Here is an 18,810-nt window from a genome sequence, read left to right as displayed (position 1 = left end):
CATGCTTCACACTGTGTTTAAAAATATCTTTCTAATCCATAAACTATGAAGATGAAGAGGTGTGAAAATAATATTTTTAAACACCTTTGATTTAAACATAAACACTTTTCCACAATGACATTAAAACTAGTTGAAATTCCTGTATTTTTGGTATTTGTTGTCTAGGCGTGTTGGATGTGTGAAAAAAATCACTAAATTAACAGTTGGGGAGAAGCCATGTGAAAGGGTTTTAATAAATGTTATATCTAAATAGATAACTGCTATGTTCTGCCCCATACTATACCTGATATGAGATTACTGACAGAGAAATCTCCAGCACTTTGAACCCTCAGTGACTATAGGATTTATTTCTTCTGCCCTCAGCAGACAAGGTTCTTACAGGTATGTACAGCATTTCATTAAGGCATCATTCCTAGCGCAAGAAGCTACTAAATGGTTTCAGAACTGAAGTGCTGTTTTTGGGTTGTTGCACAAACAAGGACAAATGGTCAAGCAGCACATACATCAGGCCTGCTGAAACAGTGTTTATTGAGGGAAAACCCACAGAGACAGGATCTTCAGCAGGTGCCTAGGTCCCCTTTTGCCCTACCACACTGTTGGGTAGCAGATGGTATTCTGGCAAGGCTGGATATCAGAATATGGGAGAGAGACTCTGAAGAATGGGACGAAGGGGATTTTAAGCTGCATGATTAGCGAAGCACTGCCCTTCTGATACGATCAGGGGCCAAGATATGGAACCTTGACCACAGCCTGATCCTGTCAGGTCAGGATTCGTGAGTGGGCATCAGCAGGACCCCTTCTCCGGTGATCAGAGGGCTGAGTTTAAGCCTTGCAGTTGTAGTTGTGTGCCATGGGAAGTGAGCAGCAGGACAGGCCATATCAGCAGGCTGGGGAAATACCCACACCTCCCTTGGACCCTGACAGGTGTCAAGCCTTGCAGCTGACCAGAAATAACTCCTTTAAGTATGGGTCTTAGCCAGTCTTCAACAAACTTTGCAGGAAGCCAACTCCATTCTTTGCAAAGCCAAAATGTAGATGATCACTCTGAGCGATTTTACCTCTCATGGTTCAACTTATCAAGAGAACATAGAACAGGACAATGAAAATCTCTGTTTAAACTAGCAAATGATCATGTCAATATCCATGCCACAGAATGTTCCTTCCAACATAATGTATATCTGAATATCAGCAATGACACTTCTCAGGAAGAAAGCAAGAGACTACTACATTTTGATTTCTCAAAGTATTCCCCCATCTCAATCAGGGTTACTTCAGCTCCCTGGTCCTAAGACTCTGGATAGGGAAGATGAGGTTAGCACATAGAGCTAAGCCTCATATAAACAACAATCTAGCACTCTATCAAGTAAAAATAACATAAAACCAACCAGGTAAGACTCTCTCTCTTTCCTGATGCAAATATATGTACATGTGTACCTGACACCACAAATGAGTATCAATATTGCTTACGACTTCCGGGAAGATGGTGGAAGAGTAAGACGCGGAGATCACCTTCCTCCCCACAGATACACCAGAAATACATCTACGCGTGGAACAACTCCTACGGAACACCTACTGAACGCTGGCAGAAGACCTCAGACCTCCCAAAAGGCAAGGAACCCCCCCACGTACCTGGTTAGGGCAAAAGAAAAAACTAAACAGAGACAAAAGGATAGGGACGGGTCCTGCACCAGCGGGAGAGAGCTGTGAAGGAGGAAAAGTGTCCACACACTAGGAAGCCCCTTCGTGGGCAGAGACTTCGGGTGGCGGAGTGGGGGAGCTTGGGAGCCGCGGAGGAGAGCACAGTAACAGGGGTGCGGAGGGCAAAGCAGAGAGATTCCAGCGCAGAGTATCGGGCCGACCGGCACTCACCAGCCGAGAGGCTTGTCTGCTCACCCGCCAGGGTGGGCGGGGCTGGGAGCTGAGGCTCCGGCTTCTGTCGGAGCGCCGGGAGAGGACTGGGGTTGGCGGCATGAACACAGCCTGCAGGGCGTTAGTGCACCGCGGCTAGCCGGGAGGGAGTCCGGGGAAAAGTCTGGACCTGCCGAAGAGGCAAGAGACATTTTCTTCCCTCTTTGTTTCCTGGTGCACGAGGAGAGGGGATTAAGAGTGCTGCTTAAAGGAGCTCCAGAGACTGGCGCGAGCCGCGGCTAAAAGCGCGGACCCCAGAGACGGGCATGAGATGCTAAGGCTGCTGCTGCCGCCACCACGAAGCCTGTGTGCGAACACAGGTCACTATCCACACCCCCTTCCGGGGAGCCTGTGCAGCCCGCCACTGCCAGGGTCCCGGGATCCAGGGACAACTCCCCCGAGAAAACGCACGGCGCGCTTCAGGCTGGTGCAACCTCATGCCGGCCTATGCCACCGCAGGCCCGCCCCGCACTCTGTGCCCCTCCCTCCCCGCCGGCCTGAGTGAGCCAGAGCCTCTGAATCAGGGGCTCCTTTAACCCCGTCCTGTCTGAGCGAAGAACAGACTCCCTCCAGCGACCTACACGCACAGGCGGGGCCAAATACAAAGCTGAGCCCCTGGGAGCTGTGAGAACAAAGAAGAGAAAGGGAAATCTCTCCCAGCAGCCTCAGAAGCAGCGGATTAAAGCTCCACAATCAACTTGATGTACCCTGCATCTGTGGAATACATGAATAGACAACAAATCATCCCAAATTAAGGAGCCCTGTGGATGAAAGGCTCTTGGTGCTGCAGCCAGGAGTCAGTGCTGTGCCTCGGAGGTGGGAGAGCCAACTTCAGGCGCCTGGTCCACAGGAGGCCTCCCAGCTGCACATAATATCAAACAGCGAATATCTCCCAGAGATCTCCATCTCAATGCCAGCACCCAGCTTCACTCAACGACCAGCAAGCTACAGTGCTGGACATCCTATGCCAAACAACTAGCAAGACAGGAACACAACCCCACCCATTAGCAGAGAGGCTGCCCAAAATCATAATAAGTCTATAGACACCCCAAAACAAACCACCAGACGTGGACCTGCCCACCAGAAAGACAAGATCCAGCCTCATCCACCAGAACACAGGCACTAGTACCCTCCACCAGGAAGCCTACACAACCCACTGAACCAACCTTAGCCACTGGGGACAGACACCAAAAACAACAGGAACTATGAACCTTCAGCCTGCAAAAAAGGAGACCCCAAACACAGTAAGATAAGCAAAATGAAAACACAGAAAAACACACAGCAGATGAAGGAGCAAGATAAAAACCCACCAGACCTAACAAATGAAGAGGAAATGGGCAGTCTACCTGAAAAAGAATTCAGAATAATGATAGTAAAGATGATCCAAAATCTTGGAAATAGGATAGACAAAATGCAAGAATCAGTTAACAAGGACCTAGAAGAACTAAAGATGAAACAAACAATGATGAACAACACAATAAATGAAATGAAAAATACTCTAGATGGGATCAATAGCAGAATAACTGAGGCAGAAGAACGGATAAGTGACCTGGAAGATAAAATAGTGGAAATAACTACTGCAGAGCAGAATAAAGAAAAAAGAATGAAAAGAACTGAGGACAGTCTCAGAGAGCTCTGGGACAACATTAAACGCACCAACATTTGAATTATAGGGGTTCCAGAAGAAGAAGAGAAAAAGAAAGGGACTGAGAAAATACTTGAAGAGATTATAGTTGAAAACTTCCCTAATATGGGAGAGGAAATAGTTAATCAAGTCCAGGAAGCACAGAGAGTCCCATACAGGATAAATCCAAGGAGAAATACGCCAAGACACATATTAATCAAACTGTCAAAAAATAAATACAAAGAAAACATTAAAAGCAGCAAGGGAAAAACAACAAATAACACACAAGGGAATCCCCATGAGGTTAACAGCTGATCTTTCAGCAGAAACTCTGCAAGCCAGAAGGGACTGGCAGGACATATTGAAAGTGTTGAAAGAGAAAAACCTGCAACCAAGATTACTCTACCCAGCAAGGATCTCATTCAGATTTGATGGAGAAATTAAAACCTTTACAGACAAGCAAAAGCTGAGAGAGTTCAGCACCACCAAACCAGCTCTACAACAACTGCTAAAGGAACTTCTCTAGGCAAGAAACACAAAAGAAGGAAAAGACCTACAATACGAACCCAAAACAATTAAGAAAATGGGAATGGGAACACACATATCGATAATTACCTTAAATGTAAATGGACTAAATGCTCCCACCAAAAGACACAGATTGGCTGAATGGATACAAAAACAAGACACATATATTTGCTGTCTACAAGAGACCCACTTCAGACCTAGAGACACATACAGACTGAAAGTAAGGGGATGGAAGAAGATATTTCATGCAAATGGAAACCAAAAGAAAGCTGGAGTAGCAATTCTCATATCAGACAAAATAGACTTTAAAACAAAGACTATTAGAAGAGACAAAGAAGGACACTACATAATGATCAAGGGATCGATCCAAGCAGAAGATATAACAATTGTAAATATTTATGCACCCAACATAGGAGCACCTCAATACAGAAGGCAAATACTGACAGCCATAAAAGGGGAAATCGACAGTAACACATTCATAGTAGGGGACTTTAACACCCCACTTTCACCAATGGACAGATAATCCAAAATGAAAATAAATAAGGAAACACAAGCTTTAAATGATACATTAAACGAGATGGACTTAATTGATATTTATAGGACATTCCATCAAAAAACAACAGAAGACACTTTCTTCTCAAGTGCTCATGGAACATTCTCCAGGATAGATCATATCTTGGGTCACAAATCAAGCCTTGGTAAATTTAAGAAAATTGAAATTGTATCAAGTAACTTTTCCGACCACAATGCTATGAGACTCGATATCAATTACAGGAAAAGATCTGTAAAAAATACAAACACATGGAGGCTAAACAATACACTACTTAATAACGAAGTGATCACTGAAGAAATCAAAGAGAAAATCAAAAAATACCTAGAAACAAATGACAATGGAGACACGACGACTCAAAATCTATGGGATGCAGCAAAAGCAGTTCTAAGAGGGAAGTTTATAGCAATACAATCCTACCTTAAGAAACAGGAAACATCTCGAATAAACAACCTAACCTTGCACCTAAAGCAATTAGAGAAAGAAGAACAAAAAAACCCCAAAGTTAGCAGAAGGAAAGAAATCATAAAAATCAGATCAGAAATAAATGAAAAAGAAATGAAGGAAACGATAGCAAAGATCAATAAAACTAAAAGCTGGTTCTTTGAAAGGATAAACAAAATTGATAAACCATTAGCCAGACTCATCAAAAAAAAAAGGGAAAAGACTCAAATCAATAGAAATAGAAATGAAAAAGGAGAAGTAACAACTGACACTGCAGAAATACAAAAGATCATGAGAGATTACTACAAGCAACTCTATGCCAATAAAATGGACAACCTGGAAGAAATGGACAAATTCTTAGAAAGGCATAACCTGCCAAGACTGAATCAGGAAGAAAAAGAAAATATGAACAGACCAATCACAAGCACTGAAATTGAAACTGTGATTAAAAATCTTCCAACAATCAAAAGCCCAGGACCAGATGGCTTCACAGGCGAATTCTATCAAACATTTAGAGAATAGCTATCACCTATCCTTCTCAGACTCTTCCAAAATATAGCAGAGGGAGGAACACTCCCCAACTCATTCTATGAGGCCACCATCACCCTGATACCAAAACCAGACAAGGATGCCACAAAGAAAGAAAACTACAGGCCAATATCGCTGATTAACATAGATGCAAAAATCCTCAACAAAATACTAGCAAACAGAATCCAACAGCACATTAAACAGATCATACACCATGATCAAGTGGGGTTTATTCCAGGAATGCAAGGATTCTTCAATATACGCAAATCAATCAACGTGATACACCATATTAACAAATTGAAGGAGAAAAACCACATGATCATCTCAATAGATGCAGAGAAAGCTTTTGACAAAATTCAACACCCATTTATGATAAAAACCCTGCAGAAAGTAGGCATAGAGGGAACTTTCCTCAACATAATAAAGGCCATATATGACAAACCCACAGCCAACATCATCCTCAATGGGGAAAAACTGAAAGCATTTCCACTAAGATCAGGAACAAGACAAGGTTGTCCACTCTCACCACTATTATTCAACATAGTTTTGGAAGTTTTAGCCACAGCAATCAGAGAAGAAAAGGAAATAAAAGGAATCCAAATTGGAAAAGAAGAAGTAAAGCTGTCACTGTTTGCAGATGACATGATACTATACATAGAGAATCCTAAAGATGCTACCAGAAAACTACTAGAGCTAATCAATGAATTTGGTAAAGTAGCAGGATACAAAATTAATGCACAGAAATCTCTGGCATTCCTATACACTAAGGATGAAAAATCTGAAAGTGAAATCAAGAAAACAGTCCCATTTACTATTGCAACAAAAAGAACAAAATATCTAGGAATAAACCTACCTAAGGAGACAAAAGACCTGTATGCAGAAAACTATAAGACACTGATGAAAGAAATTAAAGATGATACAAATAGATGGAGAGATATACCATGTTCTTGGATTGGAAGAATCAACATTGTGAAAATGACTCTACTACCCAAAGCAATCTACAGATTCAATGCAATCCATATCAAACTAACACTGGCATTTTTCACAGAACTAGAACAAAACATTTCACAATTTGTATGGAAACACAAAAGACCCCGAATAGCCAAAGCAATCTTGAGAATGAAAAACGGAGCTGGAGGAATCAGGCTTCCTGACTTCAGACTATACTACAAAGCTACAGTAATCAAGACAGTATGGTACTGGCACAAAAACAGAAATATAGATCAATGGAACAGGATAGAAAGCCCAGAGATAAACTCACGCACATATGGTCACCTTATCTTTGACAAAGGAGGCAGGAATGTACCGTGGAGAAAGGACAGCCTATTCAATAAGTGGTGCTGGGAAAACTGGACAGCTACATGTAAAAGTATGAGATTAGATCACTCCCTAACACCATACACAAAAATAAGCTCAAAATGGATTAAAGACCTAAATGTAAGGCCAGAAACTATCAAACTCTTAGAGGAAAACATAGGCAGGACACTATGACGTAAATCACAGCAAGGTCCTTTTTGACCCACCTCCTAGAAAAATGGAAATAAAAACAAAAGTAAACAAATGGGACCTAATGAAACTTAAAAGCTTTTGCGCAGCAAAGGAAACCATAAAGAAGACCAAAAGACAACCCTCAGAATGGGAGAAAATATTTGCAAATGAAGCAACTGACAAAGGATTAATCTCCAAAATTTATAAGCAGCTCATGCAGCTTAATAACAAAAAAACAAACAACCCAATCCCAAAATGGGCAGAAGACCTAAATAGACATTTCTCCAAAGAAGATATACAGAGTGCCAACAAACACATGAAAGAATGCTCAACATCACTAATCATTAGAGAAATGCAAATCAAAACTACAATGAGATATCATCTCACACCAGTCAGAATGGCCATCATCAAAAAATCTAGAAACAATAAATGCTGGAGAGGGTGTGGAGAAAAGGGAACCCTCTTACACTGTTGGTGGGAATGTAAATTGATACAGCCACTGTGGAGAACAGTATGGAGGTTCCTTGAAAAACTACAAATAGAACTACCATATGACCCAGCAATCCCACTACTGGGCATATACCCTGAGAAAACCATAATTCAAAAAGAGTCATGTACCAAAATGTTCATTGCAGCTCTATTTACAATAGCCAGGAGATGGAAACAACCTAAGTGTCCATCATCGGATGAATGGATAAAGAAGATGTGGCACATATATACAATGGAATATTACTCAGCCATAAAAAGAAACGAAATTGAGCTATTTGTAATGAGGTGGATAGACCTAGAGTCTGTCATACAGAGTGAAGTAAGTCAGAAAGAGAGAGACAAATACCGTATGCTAACACATATATATGGAATTTAAGAAAAAAAAATGTCATGAAAAACCTAGGGGTGAAACAGGAATAAAGACACAGACTTACTAGAGAATGGACTTGCGGCTATGGCGAGGGGGAAAGGTAAACGGTGACAAAGCGAGAAAGAGGCATGGACACATATACACTACCAAACGTAAGGTAGATAGCTAGTGGGAAGCAGCCGCATAGCACAGGGAGATCAGCTCGGTGCGTTGTGACCGCCTGGAGGGGTGGGATAGGGAGGGTGGGAGGGAGGGAGACGCAAGAGGGAAGAGATATGGGAACATATGTATATATATAACTGATTCATTTTGTTGTGAAGCTGAAACTAACATACCATTGTAAAGCAATTATACTCCAATAAAGATGTTAAAATGAAAAAAAATAATAAAATAAAATATATCTCTTGGGAAAAAAAAAAATAAAGCCTTTGGAGTGTGGGCAATCTCATACCATCTATATTGGAAGAGAGCTGATGAGCAGACCATCCTAAGAAGCAGAAAGTCTAAATATATTTGATGATTGGCTGTGGAATGTGTTATTAGAACAGTAATTTTACCTTGTAAATTGGTGTTAGCTAATAATGAAATGATTTTGCATTTTCCACGTGTATGCTGACTCCAAATGGGTGAAGGATCAGAGAGATATTTGCTGGGTAGCAAAAACAAGCCCATATGGGGGTTTGTTCAAAACCCTACCAGGACTTGGCTCCCATAACATAATTTGTCACAGTATATTATAGTTTCCTGTAGACTTGTCTTTATCCTCCACTAGGATCAGGAATTTCAGGAAACCATGGATTTACATCTGGGATACCGTAGTATCCCCAGGGCCTTACAATAATTGGCATTTGGTGGGCATTCCGAAAATTTGTTAAAAGGAAGCAAACAAGTGAGAAAAGTAGCTATAGACAATAGAAAAAAAAATATTGCTTACTATTCAATTCACCTTGAAATTATTGTTATTAAGCAGTTAGAGATAGGTACGTCTTACAGTACCTGCAAGGAAAGACTGTAGTTCCTTTACCATGGTAAGAAAAAATTTGCCAAAGTTATTCTACCTGTGTGTCATTGGCTAAACATACCTACCACATACCACATATATATCATAGAAAATTTTTATATAAAAAGATACTTTCAAATCAGGTTCTTGGATCCTTTTACACTACTTTCTTAACTATGACACTCACTATAACCATAGGAACAAGACACTGTGCTATGGACTGTATTCACTGTAACGTAACAATGCTACTATTTCTAGCACCATGGATATATATGCTTTGGAAGTGGATTAGTGGGAAAATGGCAAAAAAAAACCATCAGAAGAGAAAAGCTTTCTTGGAATACCAAAATGTTTGCTAAAGCTGAAAGAACAGAACATAAATACCCTAAGTATTAACAAAGAAATGAAAGATAGATATGATTTGCACATATGACATATATTTACCTTAGATCTCCCTTCTAATAGGGAAAGGCTATTAGAAGACATTCTGTCAATATCTCTATTATCTACCAGGACTAGTAATCTTCAGTTTACAAACTTGGCAATCTTCCAAAAATTGACCAGTATATAATGCAGAACAAACTTGATTCTTGGCCTCTGACTCTCAGGTTAGGGCTTTCCACAATATCCCACAGCAATAGATGACAAACTGCTCCTCTAGTACCTCTGGCAGAAAGATGCAAACATAATGTACATACTGTGCCTCTTCCTATTTTAAACAGTGACATGTGAAGTAAGAGAAAGTATGTTGCAGTGGAGACTTGGCCACTAGTCAAGGTTTTGCCCTAAGAAGCTGTGATACCTTGAATAAGTTACTTATATTCTTTAGCCTCAATTTCCTTATCTTTCAACAGAAACTAGCTTCCATTTCTACCAATAATTGTAGGGTTATGGTTAAATAGTATTTAAGGACATCCACAAAGAAAAGCAGAACTAACCACCAAGCTTAGTAAAATGTGTACCTCCTCCATAACCTTGACACATCCCACCTCTGCTCTTTGCCAAGGAAAGCCCAAAGCTTTCTCAGATTATGACAATGAAATTCATTGCCACTGTGTCACTCTGCAATACATTCTGATTGACATTATGACAAAACAATATTAGCATAAACTGAGGACTTCTGTTTAGCTAATGACTTAAATTGAATGCTTCAACTAAGCAAATCAAGATACAAATGCTTTACAGTACAGAAAACGATGTCTGGGAACATGCATGGAATTCTTGAAATTGGAAACTGCCAAAAAGATTTAATTAAGTACAATAATGAATTCTAACACATAAAGTACCACAATAAAAAAACAGTTTATATGAATTTAAGCAATTCAAATGTTAAAATATTAATTTGCAAAGTTTAAAACCAGTTCTCGTATTACAACTGATGGTACAATTTATGGTACATTGCTTCACAAATATGTTACATTTATTTATAAATCTGAACAAAAATCTTCAAGTTAAATATGTATGAATTTGTTACTATTTACATTAGTATTCCCTAAGTAGATTCTTATCTGTGGCAGTCCTTTGGTGATTTAGTAAAACTGTGAAAACATCCGTTTTATTATTGTTTTCAATTATAAAAGAGCAATTTCATTTATATAATCAAATGGATAAAAAAGAAATGCTCCTTAACGAGGAAATATTTTCTATCCTTAATGATTCTATTGTCTAAACAGTAGAAAAAAGGCAGATGATAATCAGGATTTTATCAGTTTTAGCTTAGACATCTAGTTATACCCAGAAACAATCCTCCCTTTTTAATGCCAATTAAAAAAAAAAAAAGAAAAAAGCCCTGAAAAGAATGTTTTCTTTAAAGAATGCCTCACACACTCCCTAAATAGAATTTTTAAAAATCAGTAAGGGGTTCTGTTTCTAATAATGGAGGCCTAGGTAATTCAGATAAACCATCTTATAGAAGAAAACTTAAAATGTTGAATAAAATATGTAAAATATCTTCAGTAAAGTTAAGAGGAATTGCTCAGCCAAGATCTAGGAGAAGGTAAAAACCAAGTGAGGCATTCAAAGCTAGCTGACTTTGCCCTAAGGACATTTGCTGACCCCAGAGAAAGAGCTGATACACAGTTTGGAGCCTAGGGGAAAAAGGAGTATAAAAGTCATAGCCCAAGGCCTAATGCCCAATAGGCTGACACCCTGCAGGGCTTCAGTCTCAAAGCAAGCATGAATCAGAAGCAAAACAACATGTATCTGTGGCCCTGTACTTTACTTTGACTATCCAGGAACCCTTGAACCACACAACAAAAATTTTCGCTAGAGGGAGATATTCTGTGTCTTTGCCACAAACTATTTCTACAAATAATTTTTCAAATGCAATTTACGGCACACAGTCAAACATAACTAGCTTGCAAGAGAATATAAAAGACATGAAAGAAGGAAACAGCAGAAACAACAAATACAAACTGACTCACAAAAACGTCAAATATGGAATAATCAGATGTAGACTGTAAAATAACTATTATCGCCATGTTCAAAGACAAAAGAAAACCTTGAAAACTTCGTAGGGAACCAGAAACCATAAAAATATATCATAGTAATTTGGAAGGAAAAAGTCTAAAACTGGGAAAAAATACAAAAAATAAAAAATGCAATAGCCATGTTTATCATATTAGATACAGCTGAAAAGAGACTAGTGAACTAGAAATTGGATGAAAACACTATCCAGAATGCTCCGAGTACAGAAAAAAATGGAAAATATAAATGAGAGGGTAAAACACACAGAGGATACAAAGAGGAGGTGTGACATAAGTTCATTTGGAACTTAAAAAGTAGAGGAGCGAAAAAGGATCAGAGGAAATAAATTAGAAGAGAAACTATGTAAGAATTTTCCTTAAGCTAGAAGGGACTTCATGGCTATTTAACACCAGAGGTCTCCACTCCATCTACTATGTTTTCTATCCCCAAAGAAAATATTACCTAGCTAGCAATTATGATGATACATCAGTCATGAATAACAAGAAGGCATCACTGTATATAAAGCAGACACTGTTAAAAAAAAAAGAATAAATTCCCAAGGTAGAGTCAGAGGAGTTGATTAAAACATTTAAGCTTGACCTAATAGGTGATAGAGAAAAATGTAGAATAACAGAGAAAACACATTTTGGCCTCTAATCTTATATGAGGTCAAAAAGAAAAGTTGAGTTAATTTCAGAAAGCGGAAATCATACAGGGCTCATTTTTTAACTATAATTTAATATTAGATATTAATAACAAAAGCATAGACAAAATCTGACAACTAAAAGCCATCCATTTAGAAGTTTTAAAACACTCTTTTAAAATATTTCTTGGATCAAAGGGGAATTTGTAATTGACAATAAAAAACACTTTGAAAAAAACAATAAGAGCACCCGAGATTAAAGTATCAAAACTTGCAGAATGAATCTCAAGTTCCACTCAAAAGGCAATTTATATTAAGTGTACATATTAGAAATAAAGACTAAATAGAAAAAAGATTCAAATATTCAAGATAGAAGAGAAAAAGAAAGGAATTTTAAAAAATGAGCAGAAATTAATGATATAAAAATGTAAATAATAAAGTCCCCAAAAGCTCATTTTGAAAGGAAAGGTGACTAACACTTATTATGCACCTAAAATGTGGGGCAGTATGTTGCTATGCACTTTACATATTTTCTGCATTTAATTTTCCTGGTTACCCTTCATATAGATAATATACTAAAATCACTGCATGCTGATTTTCTAACAAGCAAAACCTACTTATGAAGAAATGGTTCAGGAAATAACTCTTAACATCCAGAAAGGTGTTTTAAAAAACAAGTAGAACTTTTTATTAGTAGTACCAAAAAGTTGTATGGATTCACTCAATTTTTATAATCACAAGTTCCTTAAAAATTGAAATGTACAAAAATAAAAAAATCTAGAGTGATAAGTAACTATAGATTTCTTAACAGTAATGGTCAAGTAACTGTCCAAATGTGGATGTAGAACTACAGCCAAGTGTGAGATGACAAAACCAGCCTCCAAGAATCTTTACCTTAAAATTAGATGAACGAAGTAGAAAACGATGTATTTGGGTGCATGTTAATTTGTCTCAAGTAATTCAAAGAATAAAGGGAAGAAAAAAGACACATACTTCAAAGAAGTACTTTTTTCCATAGGCCAATATTCATTTGTAAATTAATCCTACTTACATCACTAGACTTGCATTTTTCCTTGTGAGAATATATAGTCCACTCCAAAAGCATATTTATTGGTTTGGTTAAAAGCCCAGATGTCTCGCTTCCTGACCAAAAGATTTCAAGAAGAACTGCCTTTCCTGTTATTTTCAGACTCTGAGAATCTGACCAGTCATACAACCTAATAAAAATATGAATGAAAAGTATATCTTTATGCCAATTTGACCACTACAGTTATTAGGCATAATATCTGCTAATTTGATCATTATGGTTATTAGGCATAATATTTTGTCATAAAACAAAAAAATTCTAGCAATTTCTGAATATAGAAGTCTATTAATATATAAGGATTATAATATCTAGTTATAATAAACAAAATTTTTTAAATGGCTTCATTTCAACATAATCATCAACAAGTACACACTAATGCAACTGCAGGGTTTAGAACATAGGCAGAACTTACAGATATTATAGATTCAGTATTAAACCTAGTATAGCTTTTTACTTAAGCATTCAGTTACTAAAGAATTCAAAAATATACAAATTCTGAAAAATAAAAACAGTCTTACCTATCCAAATGTGTAAGTTAGTGAAAAATAAAAATGTGAAGTAAGGAAACATGAAAAAAGCATACAAACATTTATAGCTACTGAAGGACTGAATCTAGACATATGTTTTTAAAATAAATCTATATACTTGAAACTAGAAAACAAGGTGTTTTTTTTAGAAATATGTAGATAAATAATTAGAAAAATGGTACATAAGACAATATATAGAAAAAATGTTTTTTGGTGATTAAAACTTACTTTTGACTCAGATGTCGGACTTCACTTTTAACTAAATTAAAGAAAAATTTGAGCAGTGTCAGGTGGAGCAACTTAGAGCCAATAATATTTTCTGAAATTTGATGACAAAAACTTTCACTGAAAAGGCAAGACCTGGAAAACATGAACCCAACAATCATATAACATGCAACAACTCATTGAGTAATTTGTGAGCAAAGTATTTCTTTCTTCAGAAAATCACTGGAATTTTAATAAAGCTTGCTCTAACAAAATATAAAGCAAATTCAACAAAATTTTATGAATAATATATTTTCTTCCTTTAAAAATTAAACCCTGTCAAATACCCCATGACAGTTAATTTTCTAATAATAGAGATCTAATTTCTCTATTTTTCAATGATTGTTAATGGTTAACAACCATCTGGTACTCTCCCCTTGTATTCTTTATTTCACTGAAAAAGAAAAAAAAACTATGAATTTCATTAAACCCTTTTGATTCAGATGACCAGTTACACTTTCAATTTATAATACTCCCTATAATCCTCCTCTTACTCAAAATTATTTCATTTTTCATTATTTAGTAAAATGAAGGTCATTTAGAGCTATTTTTTTTGAAGTTTTAAAAATTCAGGATTTATTTTCTTTCCATCTTCTGCAGCAGTCCTATCCAACAGAACTTTCCATGATGATGGATATGTTCTACTGAACACCTGAAATGTGGCTTGTGCAAAACTGAGGTGTTGAATTTTTAATTATTTAATCTTAATTAAATTTAAATATAGTCACATGTGGCTAGTGGCTATGGGGTTGGACAGCACAGTTCTATAGTATTTGTTTGTTTGTTTGTTTTTTTGCGGTATGCAGGCCTCTCACTGCCGTGGTCTCTCCCGTTGCGGAGCACAGGCTCCGGACGCGCAGGCTCAGCAGCCACGGCTCACAGGCCTAGCCGCTACACGGCAGGTGGGATCTTCCCGGACCAGGGCACGAACCCATGTCCCCTGCATCGGCAGGCAGACTCTCAACCACTGCGCCACCAGGGAAGCCCTATAGTATTTTTTAAAAGAGAACATAAAATTACTCAGAACTCCAGGACTAAGAGAGAGAGTCCAGGCAACAACATTTATTACAATTTTCTTCCAACTTCATTATCAATTATACCAACAATGTACTTATAACTCTGTACCTCTGTCTCCATCTTCCCCATCTATTTTGAATACCACACTCGCAGATTAGGAGGGCCCTTAACAGCTATTAAATGTAACAATCCATTTAATACTCAAATCTGTTCTAAAAGATCCTCCTTGACCATATAGTTATTCAGTCTATCTGAAAACTGCCAGAGATGGATACCATAGTATCTTTTCTCTTTTTCTAAAAACACACATTATGAAATATTTCAAAAATACACTCAGGGACTTCCCTGGTGGTGCAGTGGTTAAGAATCCGCCTGCCCACGCAGGTCCGGGAAGATTCCACATGCTGCAGAGCAACTAAGCCCGTGTGCCACAACTACTGAGCCAGTGCTCTAGAGCCCACGAGCCAGAACTGCTGAGCTCATGTGCCACAACTCCTGAAGTCCGTGTGCCTAGAGCCTGTGCTCTGCAACAAGAGAAGCCCCCGCTCACTGCAACAAGAGAAAAAGCATGTGTGCAGCAACGAAGACCCACTGCAGCCAAAAATAAATAAATAAATTTATAAAAACAAAAATACGGGGCTTCCCTGGTGGCGCAGTGGTTGAGGGTCCGCCTGCCGATGCAGGGGACACGGGTTCGTGCCCCGGTCTGGGAGGATCCCACATGCCGTGGAGCGGCTGGGTCCGTGAGCCATGGCTGCTGGGCCTGCGCGTCCGGAGCCTGTGCTCCGCAACGGGAGAGGCCACAACAGTGAGGGGTCCGTGTACCGCAAAAACAAACAAAAACAAACAAACAAAAAACAAAAATACACTCAGAAGTAGACGAGTATCACCCAGCTCATCTGTATTCCTACCACTTTCCTGGGAACCTTCCCCGAGACTCCCAACAGACCCAATTATTTTGTAATTAAACCTGGGTATCTGTTTATTAAAAAGTCTACTTTTAAGCTGCCTGAATTCCATTTCCTGTAGCATCAATTAATTCATCCAAGCATTTATAAGGCACTTATTATGTTCCAGACATTATAAGCACTGAGGAGGGAGATGTTTAACACTGAGCATCTACTCTTCTGAAAGTCAGAGGTTGCATACACTGTTGGTGGGAATGTAAACTGGTGTAGCCACTATGGAAAACAGTATGGAGATCCCTCAAAAAATTAAGAGCAGGACTACCATAAGATCCAGCTATCCCACTTCTGGGCATTTATCCAAGAATATGAAAACACTAATTTGAAAAGATATATGTACTCTTCTGTTTATTGCAGCATTATTTACACTAGCCAAAATATGGAAACAATCTTAAGTGCCCATCAACAGATGAATAAATCACAATGTGATACATACACACACACACACACAAAAGAATACTATTCAGACATAAGAAAGAAAAAAATCTTGCCATTTGTGACAACATGGATAGATCTTGAGAGTATTATGTTAAGTGAAACAAGTCAGACTGAGAAAGACATATACCCTACGATTTCACTCATGTGGTATATAAAAAACAAGCAAATGGACAAAATAATTGAGCAAACCAGACCAAACCAAAACAAACACAGATATGAATAGAGTAGTGGTTACCAGAGGGGAAGGGGTAGGGCGGTGGGTGGAGAGAAGGGGTTCAACTGTATGGTGACAAATGGAAACTCAATTTTTGCTGATGAGCACACTGTAGGTATACAGAAATAGAAATATAATGTTGTACACATGCAACAAATATATTACAAACTAATGCTACCACAATAAATTAAAAAAAAAGTCAGAGGCTGATTTAAGTGAAAAACTTAACTCAAAGGAAAGGGCAAGAGATAGGAAGTGACATTTGACTTGCATTTTAAAGGATAATTAGGAGAGGCCAGGTATTTATAGGGTGGCAAGAATGGAGGTTTATATAGACAGATAAAACATAAGAGCAAAGGGATAAGAAATGAAAATAGTTCAGTCATTGGGCATGCCTGGGAAAATGATGAAGAATGGAGACATACATAGGGCTAAATCATGAAGGGTCTTACATGTTTTGCTAAGGAATTTAAAATGTTTCCTACAGGTGATATGTGTGTTGAAGGACTTTTATCTGGGAAATGAAAAGACCACTTTGGAAAGAGCATACTTTCCAAAGCACACTTTGGAAAGAGCACGCTTCCAAAGCATGTACTTTGGAAGATAAAGGAAAAAGTAGGATCAAGATCAATAAAGTGGATATTGCAACAGTTTACATAAGAAGCAATGAAGGCTTTTTAAATAAAGGTGATGACAGTGAAGGAAGAAACAGATTTGTAAATTAGGAAGAATGGCAAATATGTAAACCATATATGCTCACATCCTACACCTATGCTGGAACAGTACTGTGTTAGAATTGTGTTTACACCTTCAAAAGTGTGGGAACTGTTATTTTATCTTTTTACCCCTGAAACATAGCACAATGCCTGGCTCCCAGTAACTACTCAATAACATTTTTTGAAAGAATGAGTAAATGCATGCTAGCTAGCTGATTAGCCTCCTTCAAATATAACACAACCAAGATGGTAGGTAAATCCCTATGATCTCAAAGAGGTAACCAAAGATCTAGCTTTTGCCTGGCTAGTCAAGTATCCTTTCTCTTACTACTATGGACCGCCCTAAAACTGAACATTTGGATAAAAATAAAGTACTTCCCAGACAAAGGAAGGCTATCAGATACAGAGAGCTATCAGAGAAGACATAGAAAAATGATTACTTCTGTTTGAGAGAAAGAAGCAGAAATAGGAGGGATTTCTGAAGAGATTAACATATGGAAGACAAAGGAAGGATCTAGGCAGATGACAGCATGTGCAGAGGCATGAAAGAGATGACATATTTAGGAAACATTAAGTTCAGTTTCAAAATTCAAATTTCTAGCTGAAAAAATATAACAGAAACACTAAAACAGATATTGTATACAGTTACAAATGTTTATACTGTTGATAACCAAAATTTTATGATATTCATATCCAATAAATTCATTTTCTTAATTTTTAAAATATGCAAACTTATTTTGTTAAAAAATAAAATAAAAATAAATAATGATTTGGCATTCCTGTGAGCCATTTCATATATTTATTAAACATTTTTTAAAAATAAAATGATTGACAAACATGACCAACTTAGACTTGGCCTTTGCAATAAATACAACACACAGACATTACACACACACAAAAATTTTTCTAAAAAGAAATGTACTTCTTTTATCAGTATCTAAAAAATACATAGCAGAACACTAACTATATGAAATTTAACATCCTCACATGTGAAATTCCTTACCTGATAAGCACTTCTATTAGAGACCATGCCCCTTTCATACAAGTTGGACACTGAAACAATTCTAAGTAATATCTTGACATGGCTGGGGACTTCCAAGGAGGGTGAAGGTGAAGAAGAGCTGACAATATATGAAAGTATCGACCAGAAAACGTATCTATGTTATCCTATTATTTAAAAATAAACAAACAAATAAAACACAATAGCTAAAAGTACAGTTTTACCAGCTAATTTAGTTTAAAACTGTAATAACCTAGACCTAACTTTCTTGGCAAAAATATGTGTTTGGACAAAGAACAGATGGAAGCATGATGTTTAGCTAATTAAATACTGCAACTGAGAGAGAGGCACACTCTAAATATGTACCTACATATTAGATAATCCTAGCTATTGGGACTAATCTATATCATATGTCCATTTTACTTCTCATGATTATAGTGTGATTAAAAGAGTTTCCAAATGTGACCTGAAATGAACTGAAGAAACTTTACATGTAACATTCTGACTTATCACCAACATTAGTCTGACATAGCTTAAACCTGTTGTT

At 37.7% G+C, this 18,810-nt stretch overlaps 1 protein-coding gene across 4 annotated transcripts in view; it reads right to left on the bottom strand.

Moving 5' to 3' along the window:
• SLF1 (SMC5-SMC6 complex localization factor 1) overlaps positions 1-18,810 on the bottom strand; it is a 69,630-nt gene that overhangs the window by 16,433 nt on the left and 34,387 nt on the right. For all 4 annotated transcript variants that reach the window (XM_019929697.3, XM_019929695.3, XM_019929698.3 and 1 more), the window contains exons 12-14: positions 18,267-18,430; positions 13,878-14,009; positions 13,087-13,252 (exon numbers count right to left, since the gene is read on the bottom strand). In XM_019929697.3, the coding sequence (XP_019785256.1) occupies positions 13,087-13,252; positions 13,878-14,009; positions 18,267-18,430 (462 nt within the window). The remainder of the gene's footprint in view (positions 1-13,086; positions 13,253-13,877; positions 14,010-18,266; positions 18,431-18,810) is intronic.

Source organism: Tursiops truncatus, chromosome 3 (assembly GCF_011762595.2).
Source record: "Tursiops truncatus isolate mTurTru1 chromosome 3, mTurTru1.mat.Y, whole genome shotgun sequence".
Lineage (NCBI taxonomy): Eukaryota > Metazoa > Chordata > Mammalia > Artiodactyla > Delphinidae > Tursiops > Tursiops truncatus.
This window is presented reverse-complemented; position numbering and strand designations above follow the sequence as displayed.